Source organism: Ascaphus truei, chromosome 5 (assembly GCF_040206685.1).
Source record: "Ascaphus truei isolate aAscTru1 chromosome 5, aAscTru1.hap1, whole genome shotgun sequence".
Taxonomy (NCBI): Eukaryota; Metazoa; Chordata; class Amphibia; order Anura; family Ascaphidae; genus Ascaphus; species Ascaphus truei.
In genome coordinates, this window is record NC_134487.1 from 118,347,243 (window position 1) to 118,367,268 (window position 20,026).

General features: G+C 48.7%; 1 protein-coding gene across 2 annotated transcripts in view; it reads right to left on the minus strand.

Annotated features, from left to right (window-relative positions):
- Positions 1-294: 294 nt before the first annotated feature.
- The window catches only part of RPS16 (ribosomal protein S16), a 243,444-nt gene continuing 223,712 nt past the window's right edge, over positions 295-20,026 (minus strand). The window contains exons 1-6 of one of the 2 annotated variants that reach the window (XM_075600524.1): positions 4,823-4,927; positions 4,668-4,719; positions 2,927-3,028; positions 1,081-1,177; positions 572-619; positions 295-479 (exon numbers count right to left, since the gene is read on the minus strand). In XM_075600524.1, the coding sequence (XP_075456639.1) occupies positions 334-479; positions 572-619; positions 1,081-1,177; positions 2,927-3,028; positions 4,668-4,719; positions 4,823-4,839 (462 nt within the window). In that variant the 5' untranslated portion in view covers positions 4,840-4,927 and the 3' untranslated portion in view covers positions 295-333. Of the gene's footprint in view, positions 480-571; positions 620-1,080; positions 1,178-2,926; positions 3,029-4,667; positions 4,720-4,822; positions 4,928-20,026 lie in introns of those variants that run through there. The other variant, XM_075600525.1, reaches the window with a different exon arrangement.

Here is a 20,026-nt window from a genome sequence, read left to right on the forward strand (position 1 = left end):
TACTGGTTTAAACGGATTCATTGCGGTTATCAGCCAGGAAGATCACACGCATCCAGCCGCCTGGCCAGACAGGAAAACAAACTCAAGATTGAGGAATTTCAGACCCAAATATCAGATTCATCTTACAGTAGGCACTCAAGACGACTGATGGAAATCATTGCCTCACTACTGCCAAGTTCCAGGCTACTATTTCCGCACCCTGAACGAGTAATACTAGTGTTAGACTCTGGGAAAAAATAATAAAAACCCCCATAAAATGTTATTTCATTTTGCTGACTACATAAAGATACTGAAATCTTTTCACGGTTTATTTCCAGAAAAATGTGAACAGATTTATCGGTAGGACTTCTGGTAGCGAGCACGAGCTCCAGGTCCACCAAACTTCTTGGACTCGCAACGACGAGGATCTGCAACCAGAAGGGTCCTGTCATACTGGATGAGGATGTCCTTGATCTCCTTTTTGGAAGCTTCATCCACATCTTCAGAAACAGAAACAAAAGTTAATGCAAGGTGGAGGGGAAAAAAAAAAAAAAAAAATACACATTTACTCAAAAACAGGACTTGCACTTACATTTCTGGTAGTAAGCCACAAGTGACTTGGAAATAGCCTGGCGGATAGCTGTTGGGAAACAAAGCATAACATTGAAGTAGAATTTTAGGTTATACATGGAATCCACTTAATTGCACCTTATTTTAACATCTTAAAATACATTGCACAGCTTCCTGCCCTCTGGTATCACCAGTTAATATTTTCTACATTTATACCTTCATTAATCTTGTGGACAAACCAGTCTATTTGAACGTTTAAACTACACATTTACTTCTATATCTCATGCATTTTATTCACTAGGAAATAATTTTATGTTCTTGCGTTACCCACGGAATATTAATTTGGAACTGCCCACTCCATCATTCAAAATTCAAACATCTTCATTCGGTCCAGTGATTAAGCATTAACAAGTATATATTTTATTAGTAAACCAGAGTAATCAAAAATATGATCTCTAATTTTTGATGAAACGGACAAAAACCTCCATAAAAAAAATTTAAAAAAATAAAAGACATTGGAATCATGCTTACCATATACTTGTGCAACATGTCCTCCTCCCTTAACACGGACTCTGATGTCAACACCAGCAAAGCGCTCCTTTCCCAAGAGGAGAACAGGCTCAAGCAGCTGGGAAAAAATGAAAATTACAACTTGAAATTCAACGAAACAGTCTAGGTATATTAAAAGACATGTTTACTAGTACTGTGGAACGGAAAGCAGCAATGCAAACTACTCTGCCTCACCTAGGTAAATGGTTTAGAAGGCAACAACCAGCCAACCCAACAGCCAAACAGATGACGTTGTTGCAAATGTTCTTTAATAATGCATTAGTATGATACCCTGAGCAACATCAGCCCAACTACCAAAAATAAAACGCAGGAAGGCTACCAATATACAGGCCGTCTCCTCCCAGGACAATGCCTTCATAAGTTGAATTCGTTTTAAAGTACAATCCACACTGCTCTCTACCAAACATTTGATAAATATTGCACTACTGCTGTAAAGAGATTCTAAAAACTTCCACTGCAGAAAGCTACCCAACAAAGTGTTCGTGTTTACAGACCCATCAGTGCCGCAGATAGTTTTCCCGTGGTCCAGGACTAGAGATTCCACCAGGGTCCCTCCAGCAAGTGTTGACAGCCTTGCGAAACCCCCCCCCCATGTTTTCTCTTGCACTCCCCAGTCACCCTTTTCTTCTACACCCTAGAGAGACACACACACACAGTAATGGGCCTGGGAAGGTGGTATAAGGGGGGCCTGGGTTACATAGGGCCCAGGAATGGGCCTGCTAAAGACACATGGCCAGTGCTGAGCAAAGGGGAGGCCTCTTCACTCCTGCAGGAAAGGGACAGTTGGGGGTGGCAGACAGAAAAGGGGAGAGCCCTTCTTGCCTCAAGAGTTAAGGCCAAGTTCAAGGTGGGTGCTGTGGCCGCGAGCATTCGTGCGAGCCTCCGATGCCGCGTTCGTGCGAGCCTCCGATGCGCGCTTCTGCAGCTCAGCGATCTGTGCCTTGGCTGCAGGAGTTGGGTTGCGGCGTGGCAAACGTGTCACGGAGCTGGTTCGCTGAACCAGCTCACGTGACAACTGCCGCCCCAAAAATCATTTTTGGTTGTAGCAGCAAAAAGTAGCAGCGTCAACCCTTTACTTTGCCGCCGGTGGAGTTTTCAGTTTGAAAACTCCCACCGAAAAACTCGAAATTGCGACGGACATGCGCGCGCATGTCGCGTAGCATCCACCCTGAACTCTGCCTTAGAGTTGCTGGGAGGGAGGATAGGTCACTTGAAGGCCTGGGACAGCAGTCCTTGCTGCCCCCCCTCAGCAGCACTCATAAAAGCTCCTAGTTATACAGTAACCAGGAGCAACAAATAGGCGCTTAAAATCTTGCAGGATTATTAGACTGTTCATATAGTCCTTTACCAATTACCCTAATCTTAAAAATAATTTGTAATCACCAAATAGGAATAGGAAATGGGATGCTAACCAGCTCACTTTCATATGGATTTTAAAGTTGTCCTCAGAATACATATTTGGGGTAAATTTCCTTCATGCGATAGAAATACTAGATTACTACTATAACTACCTTTACAAGATTAAATACACAATGAAAAGCAGTCCAACTCCAAAGAAACTTTAACAAAGTTGTGGGCTATTCAAATACTGCAAGGAATGAGCAATAGCAAGGACTTGAAATGTACAAAGATTGCTGAAAATAGGCATCTCACAAGGGACTTCCTGCTGTAATAAACACAACAATAAAAAAACATATGCAGATATATTTTCAGTCGGGCATTTTGATTTTGAGTCAACACAATATTAACGTAACACCCACATCTTTGTCAAATTTTAATACAAAATAATTTTGCACTACGTCCTTACTTTATACTGCAGAGTTGCAGGTTCAATCATCTCCAGGGGTCTTCCATTAACCTTAATGAGACCATTGCCTCTCTTGCAGTGGGCAACAGCTGTTGCAGTTTTCTGAGGGTAACGGAAAACAAACATTCCATGAGTGCGCAAAACCAGTACGCATTAGTGAACTTGCAACTTTAACGTAACAAAGTAAAACCTTTAAATAAAAAAAATAAAAAAGTGCTGCTACACTTCATAAGGAACAGGCATTTCCCGAATAAAAACATCAAATTTTATAATGCATTTCCTCCTATCAATAGGTAGCTTGGAGGTATGAAAGCTTCCCTTCCAAAGGCCGAGTCCATAGAAGGACAGGCCGTGCTGAGCCGTGCGGACGCTCAGCCCTTGCATCCTCAATGAGGATGCCATGAGAGGGGGCTCACGCGAGCGTCCGCAGGCGTGCGGAGGCTTTGGAATTTTCAGCCGACAGCCAAGCTGTCTTTCAGCGCACTGTCGGCTGAAAACATCCAATCAGCCTGAAGCAGCGTCAACGTCACGGCGCCGTGACATTAACGTCAGTGCGGCGCGGGCGATTGGCCCAGCGACGTCACTGCCCCGCCTCCACCTCCCCCCCAGCTCCCTTCGCGCACGCTGGCTCGCCTGCAAGTCCGTGGAATCGCGCTGACTTAAGCAGGCGAGCCTCAGCGTTAGCGCGCCTCCGTTCTCCTGAAGCCTCTATGGCCCCGGCCAAAGGATTGTAAGCTATTTAGGACAGGGCCTGCCCTCAGCGGCTCTGAGCAGGCGCGCTCACTCTGGCCGCTACGAAACACATTGGAGCCATGTGTGTGGTCAGCGTGAGCAAACAAATTTGATTTTGCTACTCGCAAACGCGTCACGTGAGCGGTTCGCCCAATGAGGGCGAACCAGCTTCGTGACGTCATGGCCACACCGCCAGGCGAGCGAACCTAGCCAGCCACAAATCGCACAGCCGAGCAGGGCGCAGCGCACGAGCGCCAGTTCCCTGCAGGCGGGCTCACGCTGGCCGCGATTAAACACATTGTGGCAACATGTGTGGCCAGCGCGGCGCTTGGCAAGCAAGCTTGAATTTGCCGCTCGCGCATCACGTGAGGGCGAACCAGCTCTGTGACGTCTTGGCCGAGCCCCCAATCGCCCCGCAGCACACGCGCGCTCCCTGCAGCCTTACGCGGTCATTTACCTATTGCGCTCACCGCCATTGTTTGTACTTTATTTATAGTATATATTGCAATTTTGTTAAGTGCTGCCTATACTGTTGGATAGGAATAAACTTATACATACAAATGTCACCAAGCAATAATGCCGTGTCTGGAGATCTCAGTGTAATTGTCAAATAGATCCTAAACTAAGTGACAGAGTGAAAAGTACAAAGTAATCTTCTTGAAGCATCAGCCCTGCCAATGGCGACTTTTCTTTAAATTGGAGCTTACTATGAATACAGTATCCATTGACTGGCCCCTCGAGCTCACCCGGCCCTGAGCTCACCCAGCCCCGGCCTCGGCCTCACCCGGCCCCGGCCTCACCCGGCCCCGGCCTCACCCGGCCCCGCTCTGAGTGCACGGAGTGCGCGTCCCGTCCCTCCCGCAGTGCCCCATACCGTCTCCGTAATCCTCATGCAACCGACTCTTACTGTCCCGGGCCGGTGGGAGCAGGGCAAATACCAGGGCGCCCTGCTCCACCCCCAGCCCGCCGGACACGCGGCCTCGCAGGCCCACGCAGCCCGAAAACTCACCTTACGGCCGAAAACCTGCACCGACTGCAGGGGCCCTTTGGCCGGCATCGTCCTGGGAAGAAAAGGGAGACACAAGAGCTGGTTAGCGCGGGCGGGTTTAGAGGGGGGCACATGGGGTATTTTACACTGTGCGGCGGAGACCGAGGACCGCTCACCTCTCCGTGACAGACATCGCAGCAGAAAGAAAGGACAGGGCTTCCCAATCCGCTCATCAGGGGCTAACGTGGCCTGCCTAGTGGGCGTATGACGTTAGCGCATGCGCAGACCTTTTCACATGATGCCAGCGAAACCATCTTGTTTGTGGGTAAAAACCCATTAGTTGCGTGTGTATATAGTAGCTGTCTGTGCAATGGCAGTGGGTGGCGCTGTCATGTTCATCATGGACCAAAAAACAGACAGCTACTTGGTACTCTTTTTCGTTACAGCATTCTTATACAGGATTACTTAAATATGTTTCCCTGTAATTATTTAACTAAATTTTTTTTAATTTTACTCGTGTTGTTTGGTGTGCTTTTGTGCTATAAACAAATTAGGCTCACATTGACTAAAGTTTTAGGAAAAAAGGAAGGCAATGACTTGAGTTCAATACTATGTATTAATAGAGAGGTAAATGACTTTTTTTTTTTTAAAGTGAGGGGGTATTTGAATCTTTAAAAATTGTGGCTTATCATATCTTCCAACATTTGAGAATGACAGAGGGTAATAAAGTTTAATATACTTCATTGCGATTGGGCAAAAACCTCTGTTGACTTGACAGTGATTTTTTGGAGGGCCAATCGCATGTAATCGGCTGCATCGGGGTAGATATACTCACATACACTGACCCTCCCATTTTGCACTAACTACACACAGCGCTTCCCCCCCCCCCCCCTAGAAATTTCCCTTTATATCCTGCATGTCAGTCCTGGTAGCTGCAGGCAGTGCAGGGGTTAATTCCTCACCAGGTGAGTGAGGCCAAGTTCAGGGTGGCTACTACGGACGCTTGCGTCCATGCGCGCCTCCCCCGCGTGCTCCTGCAGCCCGGCGATCTGTGCCCAGGCTGCAGGAGTTGGGTCGCGGCTTTTGGGGGTGGGGCAGGGCAAACGTGTCACGGAGCTGCTTCGCTGAACCAGCTCAGTTGATGCGACTGCCGCCCCAAATATAATTTCTGGTTGTAGCGGCAAAGTGTAGCAGCGTCAACGCTGCACTTTGCCACCGGTGGAGTTTTCCGTTTGAACGAACAAAACGAATTTGCGATGGAGGTGCGCGCGCACGTCGCGTAGCAGCCACCCTGAACTCGGCCTAAGGCTACGCTTATAGTGACGGCGACACGACGGTCAGGAGACGATCGCTGGAAAATCAAAGAGATGGCTTCCAGCGATCGCGACCAATCCGTCGCGCTGTAGTGTCGCGCTTACTATAAGCGCATTCAATGGCGGCAATGCACTTGTTTTGCCGAGACGTCGCTGTCGCCGGCACTATAAGCGCAGGCTGCGTTCGCTGGAAAAATCAAATAGAGATGACTTCCAGCGATCGCGACCAAGCCGTCGCTCAGTCGCATAGCGCTTACTATAAGCGCACGTAACGGCGGCAATGCATTTGTTTTGATGCGACATTGTGGCACTGTCGCCGGCACTATAAGCGCAGCCTTAGGCTGTGGCCACGCTGCTGCGGCGCTTGACGCTGTCACTCTAAGGTCAAGCTCATGTCGGCGGCATCGCGACGTGCGTGCGCTTGCATCCTCGCGCACTTCCAGGACGCTTACCTTATTGCCTATTGGAGTTCAAGTGCCCACGGCGCTGCGCGCGTCAACACTGCTACGTTTTGCCGCCACAACTCAAATTGAAATTTGGGGCTGCAGTAGCGTGACGTCAGCGTCATGTCAGCTGGTTCAGCCAATGAGGGCGAGCCAGCTCAGTGAGGCGTCCGTGAAGCGTTCGCCACGCCCCCGATTGCTGCGACTAATCTCCTGCAGCTAGCGCACACATGGCTGCAGGAGTGCGCGCCCGCGCCTCAACCATGAACTCGGCTTAATGTTGTTAAATGATCATGTCCACGCTGACGCCGCGTGTGCATGTGCACGTACGCTCGGCAATGCTGAGCGAGACATGGAAAAGTGTTTTCCAAGTGCTCTGAAGGGTCATATGACCCTTCAATAACCAATGCCAGAGCACCAGTCCCATAGACCAATCATACAGCAGCCTTCAGCCATCCAATCACAGCGCAGCACATTATTGTGCATGTGACGGAGGCAAGCTTTTGGTGGAGTGCTGTCCTGGTGTAATATTGCAGCACTGTAATTTAAAAGAAATGGATAATTCTGCCATTGAAATATTAATTTCTGAGGTCTTTCAACGAGATCCTCTGTGGAACCAAAAAAGTAAATAGTACCACGACCGGAATATCCATTATAAACTTTGGAAAGAAATATCTGTAGTAATGGCCACACCCTGTAAGTACAATTTGTATTATATGAGGATAGAGTAATTTATATCAATTTATTGAACAACGGTGACTTTTATGATATGTTGTTAGCAGCATGTATTTTTGCAATAAATAAAATAATGATATAGATTCATTATTATGTTATGTATGTAGCCAGGGCTGGTTTCTGGCTACCTGTCTGCCCTTCTCCTGGCAGTAAGCCCTGGTAAGAGCAGGCTGCCAGGATCAATCATGGGGTTTCCCCACCCCCAGCAGCTTCAGTGAGTCACAGAGGAGATGGGACTGTGCTTGTGTGTAGCCAATAGGGACTTCAGGCATGGTACCTTCTTCCCCTGTACTTAAGGGGCTGCACTGCTAAATTTAGTTAGTGCCTCTACCTGTTTGAGAGAGGCTGATCTACCCACAACAGTTGTGCAGGGCTCTGCCAATCTGTATTCCCTCCCTTAGGGGAGTGGAAGGGAGACTATACCCCTTACTCCACCAGGGAGTAAGGGAAGAGCAAGGACTGCTTCAGGGCCCCTTGGCCTGAAGTGAAGGTCCAGTGTACATCCTGAGGGTGAAGCCCCAAGAACTGCTGTAGCCACTGTGTGAGCTGTGTATGCTGACCATCTGCAGTGTAAGAATAAAGTGTGTTCCTGTTCAAATATACCTTCCTGCCTGAGACTGCAATCTATCATGGGGAGAGGAAAGAAGTTCTCCTGCAGGGATTGTCTCCACATCCCTGGGGCCTGCAAGAGATGGAGGCGCTGTCACCATCAGTTACTACCCCAGAAGCCTGTTCTGTTCTCCTCCACAACACCGCTGGAGACTCAGATCAACTGTGAGCCAGCAGGTATGCACCACACCACCCCATGTAGCAGTGAACTCACCCAGAGTGGGGGGGGGGGGAGAGGTAGCGGTGGGGAGACATGTGTTATATGTAATGTTTAAATAATTAATTATAAATTGATTTGTTTTACTCTAGTTACAATGTATACTACATAGCAATCTAATATGTATGTAAGTGTTACTTAGTTCTTTTATACATGGCTATTTGTCATTCTCCTGAGAATTAATTAGTTATTCATATGAGACATACATTTGTAATTTTACATCAATTACCAATTTTAATCTAATTTCACATATTTATTTACTAAGGTGAACAATGCAAGATCAAGTGAAAGAACTTGACAGATGCATTCCGGAGGGAACTTTAAAGGTTCCACGTTTGGGTGATACAGGGCCCAGCAGTGAAGTTTGCTCATCTTGGCCTTTCCACAATATGATGTTCTTGCAGGACCAAATGCTGCCTGCAAAAACATCCTCAAACCTGGAGACATGCATCATTACAGTGGAGCCTGTTAATTGAGTTACCGGATGATGTCATAGCTGACGAAGAATCGTTCAATCAGCCTTCAACATCTCAGGAACCACCAGCAAAGAGATCAAGGTCTGCTCTCAGTGTGAAAAAAAGAGCTCATAGCCATAGAGGCCAAAAAAATTGAACTTCTAACAGTGGCCTATACAACAGAACAAGATTCTGAGTTTGATTGTTAAAAAGACTTGTACCGTACATTAATCGGCTAGACCAAATAGTCAAGTTAAGACTACGAAAAGTGTTGTCTGATGCGGTACTAGATGCAGTTCTGGAATTCCAATTGAATTGGTAATAATAGCTCTTTTGGTTCCTTAAGTTTTCACATTTTGTAACAGTTTATGTTGTAATTTATATCTATGGCAAAAGGTTTGCAAAAAGTTCGATGTAATAAAATTTTGCACTTGTTTTCCAAGTTTTAAAAATGTTATGTTTTATATATCTTTGGCACTATGGTTGAAAAGTTGTATTTAATAAAAATGTTGTACTTGTTCACCATGTCTGTGTTTTTTCTATTAAACAAATATTATAGCGCTGCTTTTGTAATATAAAAAAGTGTGTGTGTCAGTCAGTGTGCGTATGTTTCTGTGTATGTGTCAGTCAGTGTGTTTGTGTGTCTGACATTCAGTGTGTGTGTGTTTCAGTCAGTGTGTTTGTGTGTGTCAGTCAGTGTGTGTGTGTCAGGCAGTGTGCGTATGTTTCTATTTACTGTATGTGTCAGTCACTGTGTGTGTGTGTTTCAGTCAGTGTGTGTGTGTCTCTCTCTGTATGTGTGTCTGTCAGTCAGTGTATCCAAACTCTGTAGGTGCCTGCAAAGAAGTTTCACTTCCAAAGAGAAATACAATTTATTAACAATTAAATGTTTATTAACATAACAATCATGTTCAACATCTCCTATTTCGGACATTGTGGTTGCCGTTAGCAAGATATTCTAAATTAGAAATAAAATATAGTAACTATTCAATTTTTAGTATTATTACAAACTTGAATAACATATAATGACGTGTATTTTTATTTTACAAGGCCTAAACAACATTTTGCCATGGTACTGCACCCGCAGCATTAAAATAATCTCAGAAACAATCACGGATAATTTTTGCTGTATTTCCTGGTGCATTATTTCCCCTAACTCTTTGAAGCTGATTAGACACTGCAGGAACACGTGTGCACTCCACACAGCGCCTTGCTCTGGATAGTCTATAATTAAAAATGTCTTGTTCTTTTATTAAATGTCGGTTATATGGCTTCATGAGATAAGTCAACAAAGGATAGGCTTCATCTGCTAACAGTACATGTGCACAACAAAAGAAAGGGGTGCCCAATGCTACATCCAATTGACAAAACATATATGGTAATAAATATAAAGTGTAAATACTTCAATAATAATATTTTTCTTGGTTATTTAGTTAAACCCTTTGGCCAAAGCATCATAAGCCTGCATACCGCGTCAAGGTATAACCAAATTTTGCAGGGCCTAACACTACACTGTGAACCTTCCCTTTTACCTCTGTATGAGGGGGAACAACCATAGCAGGTCCTGTTCATACAGCAAAATGTAAAAACCTCCCAAGTTAAAAAGGTGGGGAGGGGTGAGCTACATGTGGTAAGCTTTTTGTACTTGGCTATCTTTCTGCCTTCTGTCATGTAAGTCCTGGTAGCTGCAGGTGGTGGCAGGCTATCCTGTGGGGTTTACCCCCCCCCCCCTCATGTACCCTCCTCAGCGACTTCAACAGGCCGTCCTCTGGATCCCAGATGCCCACGTTTTGTGCCAAATAGAGACTTTACAGAGACTGAGTTGCCACTTAGAGATGGGCCAAGGCCCCTGGACTATGATAGACTCTGCCAAGTGGGAAACGCTGAAGAAGAGCCTCGCAGAAGTCAGCGAGAAAGACACCCTCCTAATAGAGTGACACATGATCAGCTAGGGGCACCCCATTACGAGTCACAGCAGCTGTCTCGGAGCAGGCTGATGTCTGTAATACAACAAGAAACAAAGAAGTCCAAAGCAACATCCAATGTGACAAAAATACACAGTGAAATACATATATATCTCTTGAAAAAGGGTAATTTAGTTAACCCTTTGGCCAAAGCGTATAAGCCTGCGAGCCACTTCAAGGCATGACCAAATCACAGGTCCTAACACTAACTGATTAAAATTCTTAGACATTTTATCCTAATTAAATCGATAGTAGTCATGTTGTGGTTATTTAGACGAAGTTTTGAAGGTTCTGTTTTAGATGTACTGTATGTAATTTTGTTCTAATATTCGTCTTGTGTGTATTTTGTATACTGTTAATTGTAGTAAGTATTGTCAATTTTTTTATGTTTTTAACAAGCATGTGTGTGGTACATGTGTTTTGTATAACACTGATTGGACAGCTATTAGCCAATGCGATTCCCATAGGCTGAAGGGTTACTCAGCCTGGGTACTTAACTAGTGCCAGGGAATTGATAGACCAACCCCCTGAAGAAGTGTCGTTCTGACACGAAACACGTCGCGGTGAGGTCACAGGCAGCGACGGAGAGTCCGTGACGACGGACTCCGGAAGCTGCAGTCACACCCACCCATGAGGGCATTGCTTGGAGAGTTGATTCGGCTTGCTTATTCCTCCGTTCCTTTTAACCATCAGGGACCCTTTACGAGCGCCTCCATATCATTGGGGTTACCCCTTGTGGGTTTGTGTACCATTGGGATCACTGTGATCCATTCTTATTTTAAATGTGCTGTACATGTTTCAAATGTACATATAAATTGTATTTTATTTGCCTAATTCTGTCTTTGTTTTCTCTCTTATGCGCCCCTTTTAGCGTTTAAACCTGTGACAACCAACTGCGTGAAAAGAAAATCTGCTTACTTGGAAAGTGGGGAGGAGCCACTGACCTACAAAACAGCTGAGACCAGCTGGACAAAGTTAACAAAAACACAGATACCCAGCAAGCTCTCAGAAACCCCCCCAAAATTACCACAATATATATATATATGTAGCCCTCTTACCCCCACCCTAAGTGAGATTGGGGTGGGTAGGTGTATCTGACTACTTATCAGTGTGGTGCTGTACCTGTTTGGCAACCAGGAGGGCTGAGCTTCCGCCACGGGGAACCTAGGATGAATTACTCTTACTACTACTATATGGTGCAGCGCCTCCACCTGCGATGGCTCCCAGCAGAGCGGGAGTTGTTCCTCGCAGGACACATACACATGAACACATACACTGGATGTGAAATAGCAACGGTCTTTACTACTGTATATGCAGAATGTAACTTAACACATACATCAGCAATACACAACAAGATATATGTACCACCCTCTGCCACTAGCTGGCAACTATAACCTTGCCCCTAACTGGGCTATAACCTTACACCCCCTTCCCAACCCTGTGTCCAAAGAGTCCAAGCCCACCCAAGTGTGTGAAACAGGCCTGTCACATGTGAGGAGCAAGTTAAAGTTGGTGCACGTGTGGAAGGTTGTAAATACCTGCCCAGGTGTCTCTATACCTGGGTGTCTTCGCAAAGGATCTACCGGCGCCGCTTGGTCCAGCGCTGACCTGTACCTCCGCGTGGGATGGGGTCCAGCCGAACGTCCCACCATAAGGACAGTCTCTGTATCAGCAACACAGCTTACAAGAACATGCAGCAACACTATCACTGGTCCCTGCACTAGGAACTGCACAGGGTCTCTCTCTCTCCATACACTAATGAACTGCACAGGATCTGTCACTAGGTCCCTGCCTAGCACACAGCTGAAGGGGCACAGGGTCCTTACCTAAGGGCCTGTCCCTATGAACACCCACCCTCACTAGTGGGGAGTCAGGGCCTCAACTCTAGCCTGGGGATTTCTGGCCTAGGGCATAAGCTCGCAGCTCTCTGCCCCCCTTCTTTCCCCCTCTGTGTCCTCAGCCTGACTGAACAATCCCTGTCTGCACACAACATTGTATCCAATTCCCTGCTGCAGAGAATCTGCAAGTCTCAGTGGCTGGCTGGCTGCAGGTGACAGGGATAATAGGACATTCCCCAGAGGCTGCTGGGAGATGTAGTCCACTCAGGACCTCTTTCCTATGGGGACCGCGTGGGCGATCTCTACTGCGCCTGTGCGAAGCTGTAATGGCCGCCGCTACGCTTAACTGCGCCTGCGCAACTTCCCAGAGCTCCTGCACACTTGTAATGGCCACCCCTACCCTTGCCAACCTCTGCGCATTGCGCGAACCTCGCGCCACAACCAAGATGGCGGCGCCCACCGGGAGAAGTTGCCGTCCCCTTCTCCCACTGCCACAGGGGTAAGGCAGGGGGCAAAGGAAGATCAGGGGAACCGGGGGTGACTCCCTTATACTCTCCCCCTGGTGAAAATACCAACGTCCCCGCTTGGAGGACAGCGTCACCCAGCACAAAGTTATATAATAAAAATGCAGGGCATGATATATTCAACTTATCACATATGCTTTGTATGAATTGGTACACCACATAACAACCACAGTAATACCCGAGGCCAGCTGAGTGTTAGCTGTTTGCTGAGACCAATTGTGGGGTGCCCCTAACCAATAATGTGGGAGTACCTCACTTTGACTTTTGTGAGCCTCCGCCTGGGTAATCTCTTGGAAATCATGCTCTGGGGTAACAGTCACTGGTTCGGTACTTCTTCCTCCCCCTGGTGGAAGGAATAGCACAGTGTCTCTTGGCCAGACCTTTACCTGGTGTAAGGAATCCACTACTGGCTTTGACTTTTGCCTTGCAGACCTGTGCAGTTGCAGGCTTCCTCTGGCAATCATGGCACAGGTGCTGCCTCTCATTGCAGCTTCTGCCCTGTGCTACTTCATTGGAGGAATTCTCACACACCCTCCTCCTGTGATTGGATCTCCGCCCTTTATATTCTAGGCGTTGGCTCTGAACCAGCGCCGAGCATAATTATTCCTACCTCTATGTTACTGTCTCTGCCACAAACCACCCCAGGCCTCTCTCCTAGCGTTCTTACCTTCCAAGTTCCTGAGTATCCAGAGGCCTGGTCCTGGACGTCTGTGCTGAAGCGTTGTTGCCAGCACTGGCCTGCTGCTATCTCCTTGCAGTGGCCTACCCTGGACGTCTGTGCTGAAGCGTTGATGCCAGCACTGGTACTGCTGCATTCCCTCCTAGCAGTAGCTACCCTTCCTGTCCTGTGGCCTGCCGCTATTCTCCTGTAGTGGCCTATCCTGGACGTCTGTGCTGAAGCGTTGATGCCAGCACTGGTACTGCTGCATTCCCTCCTAGCAGTGGCTACCCTTCCTTTCCTGCGGCCTGCTGCTATCTCCTTGCAGTGGCCTGCCCTGGACGTCTGTGCTGAAGCGTTGATGCCAGCACTGGCCTGCTGCTATTCTCCTGCAGTGGCCTACCCGGGACGTCTGTGCTGAAGCGTGTTGCCAGCACCGGTACCTGCTGCATTCCCTCCTAGCAGTGGCTACCCTTCCTTTCCTGCGGCTTGCTGCGATCCTCTTGCAGTGACCTGCCTTGGACTTCTGCGCTGAAGCGTTGGTTCTACCCGACGCTGCCCTGCGGTGAACTTCGGCCAGCCTGCTGTCTCCTCCTGCTGAGATCGGCGTCATGGGCCGAGGCCGCTCCTCGCGCAGAAGCCACCCCGCGCTCACGCTCCTAAGCTGAAGCGGGGAAATCCTGACTACCTGTTGCCGAACTCCTGCTTCCATAACGACGATGCTGCCTTCTCCAATCCTGACCCTGCGATGTACGACTACGAACTGCGCACTCCGGATCAGTCTGCGTGGACTCAGGTCGGTGATTATATAACCCCACCTCAGCCCCGCGGTCCGGTCCCGGTTTGTGGCGAGCATCGGCGTAACAGTATGCTCGGCCCGTTAAAACCGGACCGCGCCGTGGCGGGGGATGGCAATTTTCCAACTGAAGTTATGTCCCGTCCTGCGTATCAGTCCCACTATGAAGGCCAGTATTTGTGTGAAGTAATACCCCTGATGGATGAAATGTTTACCTATGAAGGTTTAACCCCTTTGCAAAGACAATGCCGTTGTGATCTCTTTATTAAGGCTTACTGTATCCTGAGCTTAAAACAGTCTCTAGCCGAATGTATTCGCTCCCCTGATTCCCCTTTAACCTGGGATAATGTGAACCCTATGGAACTGGCCGACGCCCAAGAGGCAATCTATGCCCTGGCCTCATCACTGGACATTCATCTAGTAGAACAGAGCGCCCTCCTCATGTTGGCTCAGTCTCAAGATACACTCCATGTATTTTCCTCAACACTAGACACTCACATAATAGAACAGGATCCCCTCCTTGCCAGCTATGCTGCTGCTTGGCAGATTCTCTGTGCTACCAGTCCTGTTACTAAACCTGTGGGGTTACCTCTCTCTCCTAAGAATGGTCAAACCATTTCTCTGTCGCTGCCCGCTAAGGAAGAAGCTGCCACGCTCCCTAATCCTGAGTTAACCTCCCTAAATTCTGTCCCTGAGGTTATTTCGGTCTTAACCCCTGCTAGTCAGGCTTATGCGTTCCCCACTGTAAATCCCTGCAGTACCCAGGTCAGTGTGTCTTCCCTAGCACCAGAGAATGAATCCTGTTTGCCCTCTTTTCCTAAACCAAAAATTCTAAGCTCTGTTTCCGAGGTTTTTTCTGTATTAACCCCTGCTAGTCTGCTCTGTGAGGTTCCTACTGCTAACCCTAGTATTCCGCAGTCTAATGATAGGTTCCTAGGGCAGGAGGCAGAACCCCCTATGACCCCACTCTCGGAGACTAGCTTCTATTTCTCTGATTCTCAGGTACAGAGTAATTTAACCCTTGGGGTTTTTCCTATGTTAACCCCTGCAGGTCAGCCCTGTGAACCTTCCTTGGTAGATCCCTTTAGTTCGTCAGTCAGGGACACCTCCTTAGCCTCAGAGGATCAACCCCTTTTGTCCTCTGACTCGGCTAAAATTCTCGGGGCTATGCCCCCTGAACTTTCGGCAATAATACTGGCTCCAGTAAAAAGTATTCTGGAGCCGTTTGTTTCTCTAAACCTGTTCGCAGAATCCCTACTCCTAGGTATTTCACTCACCCCGTCTGCCACTCAGAGAGCTGAGACCCCTGCTTCTGAGCATAGACCCCTTTTCGTGGAATCTGTTGTCGTTTCTGAAGTCCCAGACACTCTTTCCCAAATACCCACTTCAGAGGCCAGCACAGTCGTGGTTGCCCCACTTGCACTGTCTGAGTTCTCCTTTTCCCAAATCCTAGGGTTTAAAGCGAACAGTACATATTATTCTCCTTTCCAAGTGACCCCTTCTGAGATCAGCGTATCTGCTGTTGCTTCCTCAGTACCATTAAAGTTAGGGCCCTTCTTTTTGAATGATCAGGCTTTCAAGTTTGAGACTCCCTTTATCCCTGACTTTGTAAAACTGCAGTCCCTTCTCACTGTAGTTAAAAGTTCTCCAGCAGCCGCTGAGTTAAGCTTTGCCGCTGCCAAATCTTCTGTTATAGAAGCAACCTTGCCTAGCTTACTTCTGTCTGCCCTATCTGTGATGCCTATCACCTTTACTAAAATTTCTGTTTTGCAAGGTATTTCTCCTAGTAAATCTGTGATACCTGCCATTCCTTTAATCAGTTCCAAAACCCCTGTCACTAAGTCTCCCATGGAGTCTGATGCCCTCACTAGGGATTCTCAGGGACCCAATTCTGTAACAAGCAAGATGTCCCTTGTGTCTGTTGGAGAGTTTACCCCAGTTTCTCTCACGGATCATGCCACAGCCTCCGGGATGATTAAAAATGACTTTAAGTCTGGGATGCCCATTCCTGTAATAATACTGTTTCACGCTGATTCGCCCACAGTATTCGGGGTATCCACTACTGACTGTATGTCTACTACCACGCACTCAGGGGTATCGCATTTGGAACGTTGCCTTTTTTCAGAAGATCCCGTCTTTAAAATGGACTTATTTTTCTCTGTGTCTTCCACAATACTTGGGGTACTTGCTATTGACCTGTCCCAAAACTAGGGTTACCTCTCAAAAAGGTGCCTGGAGCTACCGATGTTAAAGACCCTATGTTTAAAACAGTAACAATTTGCATTGCTTCTCCCACAGTATCATGTGAGACCTGGGTACCTGGGACCTCCACTCCGAAGCCAAGCTCTAGTTCTCTGTCTTCTTTCTCTGTGTTGGAGGCATCCAGCTTTAACCCCAAGACTTTTTTCCCTAAGGTTGATGCACCGCTTAACCGCCTGCCTTGTTTTTTGGATAAAATCTGTTTTCTCACCTTTCAAACAGACTCCTTACTCGCAGGTCTCTGTGCGGTGCCCAAAGTGCCCAATCGGTATGGCAATTGGCCTCTCCCTAAGACGAAGACACCCTTACTGGACCTCGTCGCTTTACCTGAAGCGTCCGTTCCTGTTCTCTATGGGTCCACTATGGGTATAGACATGCCTATTATGTCCTTCGCCAAGGCCACAATTTCGGATTTGATTCTCTCTAAAGATCACAAACCAAAGGAAGCGGATCCTTCTTCAACTGCCAGTACCATGAGTTGCATACACACTGCTACAGACTCTCGCAAATTGCTTGGGATAGCAACCCTGCTTGGTATCAAAAGTACCGCTGCAATAGTGTGTAGTGAACCCTCCCGCCCCATTCCCTTGCTAACCACCACCCGGAATTCCTTGGAAGCTAAAGACTCTCGCAACTTCCTCCGTGCTGATTTCACCAAAGACATTGCCTTCTCTGAAGGTCCCTCTGCCATTTTTGTCCAACAATCTGTGTCCTGTGTCCCGTACTCTTGGACTATTACTATGCACCGGACACCTGGCTACCGTCCTTCCGATGTTCCCATTCCGGAGCCCTCAGGTCCCATTGTCCATGTACTAAGAACTGCAGTACCACCGCTGTCTTTCATGGCACTCGCCAATGTACATCTGGATTGTGGACCTAATTCTCGCCGGAGACACTTCAGGAACAACTCAATGTCTCCCAGACCTATGAATGGTCCTGTTCACCCAGGCTTTTCACCCAGTGGTGGGGGTACTGTAAGGAATCCCAACAAACTATGGGCTTTCAACGCCACCTCTCGCCTAAGGAGGTTTAGGAACAATTCCATGTCCCCCAAATCTGTGATGGATCTTGTTCGTCCGGAGGTCTCACCTGAAGGGGGGGGTACTGTAAGGAATCCACTACTGGCTTTGACTTTTGCCTTGCAGACCTGTGCAGTTGCAGGCTTCCTCTGGCAATCATGGCACAGGTGCTGCCTCTCATTGCAGCTTCTGCCCTGTGCTACTTCATTGGAGGAATTCTCACACACCCTCCTCCTGTGATTGGATCTCCGCCCTTTATATTCTAGGCGTTGGCTCTGAACCAGCGCCGAGCATAATTATTCCTACCTCTATGTTACTGTCTCTGCCACAAACCACCCCAGGCCTCTCTCCTAGCGTTCTTACCTTCCAAGTTCCTGAGTATCCAGAGGCCTGGTCCTGGACGTCTGTGCTGAAGCGTTGTTGCCAGCACTGGCCTGCTGCTATCTCCTTGCAGTGGCCTACCCTGGACGTCTGTGCTGAAGCGTTGATGCCAGCACTGGTACTGCTGCATTCCCTCCTAGCAGTAGCTACCCTTCCTGTCCTGTGGCCTGCCGCTATTCTCCTGTAGTGGCCTATCCTGGACGTCTGTGCTGAAGCGTTGATGCCAGCACTGGTACTGCTGCATTCCCTCCTAGCAGTGGCTACCCTTCCTTTCCTGCGGCCTGCTGCTATCTCCTTGCAGTGGCCTGCCCTGGACGTCTGTGCTGAAGCGTTGATGCCAGCACTGGCCTGCTGCTATTCTCCTGCAGTGGCCTACCCGGGACGTCTGTGCTGAAGCGTGTTGCCAGCACCGGTACCTGCTGCATTCCCTCCTAGCAGTGGCTACCCTTCCTTTCCTGCGGCTTGCTGCGATCCTCTTGCAGTGACCTGCCTTGGACTTCTGCGCTGAAGCGTTGGTTCTACCCGACGCTGCCCTGCGGTGAACTTCGGCCAGCCTGCTGTCTCCTCCTGCTGAGATCGGCGTCATGGGCCGAGGCCGCTCCTCGCGCAGAAGCCACCCCCGCGCTCACGCTCCTAAGCTGAAGCGGGGAAATCCTGACTACCTGTTGCCGAACTCCTGCTTCCATAACGACGATGCTGCCTTCTCCAATCCTGACCCTGCGATGTACGACTACGAACTGCGCACTCCGGATCAGTCTGCGTGGACTCAGGTCGGTGATTATATAACCCCACCTCAGCCCCGCGGTCCGGTCCCGGTTTGTGGCGAGCATCGGCGTAACACCTGGCCATCTGCGGCATGGATGCGGTAGGCCAGGAGGTCTTGACCTTTTCCTCGGTCCACCACATGGCGAATGAAACGCTCCATGTCGCGCTTAGAGGAGGCAAATTTCACTGGATCACTAACAACACAGTCCTTGTCCCTAAGTACTTGGGAGGCTTCCACTGGGAAGCGAGCGATTAGCAAAGACTCAGTACTCAATGTCTTTACCACATCCTGCAAGGGGTAAAGGGTTGGTGCCTCACCACTACGGTGATTCACGGTGGCCAACAGGTCCTCGGGGATGCAGTAGGTTCCCACCTCGGCTGTTTTGGGACCTGTCCCCGACACTTCTGGGGAATTCCACTCACTTTCTGGACACTCGGTAGCGTTGGATCCCAGTCCTGGGACCAATTGGGTTGGAGCGCACAGGCTCACACTCAGTTCAATCACAGTAATACTTATGGCAACACTGGACATCAGGATGGGGCTGTCTTTCCTCTTCACCTGGACGATAGGCGGTTGGTACTGGTCCACTCGCACCACTGGACAGCGGTCTTCTAAGGGGGACACCTCCGCCAGGACGCGATGCAGAGTGGAGCCAAATGCCCTGGTGGCCAGACTTAAGGAGCTACGTGCTCCGCGGTCACCTGGAAGCTCATACCCGACACCCCTGGGGCAGTCAACTCACCCTTGTCGTCGTTAGGTACTGATCCCAAGCCTAGGACCGACGGTACCATCATCTTAGGTCGGACTGGCCGTAGTAGGGCACACGGGCCCACAGCAGGCGAGGCAAACGGCTCTTTGTCCTCAGCTTCACTTGTCATCTGTGGTTCCATCTGTGGTTCCGGCATTAGAACCGAATCTGGAACCGCGGTTAGGGCACACGGGCCCTCCGTAGTTGAGGTAGGCTGGTTAGCCGCATACAGTCCCTCTGCTGGCCAAACACCATACAACTGCGGATGTGGTTCGCCGCATCCTGTACTGTCCTTAGTGGAGACTGCAGTTACTGATTGAGACTCACTTTTCTGGCTTCCCCTGGTGGACTCCAGAGGAGGAGCACCTTCTTTCAAGAAGTGATTCTGACTCTTCGCTGAGCCACTCACAGCGCAGGGGCGGGGCTCTGTTTTCGCGCCAGACCCGGACAGAATTCTGCAACAATTTCTTGTACAGTCCTGGTGCTCGCCCGACTTGGCGGGAGCCGCCATCTTAGGTGTGACTCACTGCTTGAGGGAGCCTCCATTTTAATCACAGTCTCATCAATTACACTATGACTCTCTGCATAGATAGGGGGGTAGCCTTCTGGTGGGGCCTCTGGTTTTCCTGGCATTTCAGGGTAGATAACGGGACAC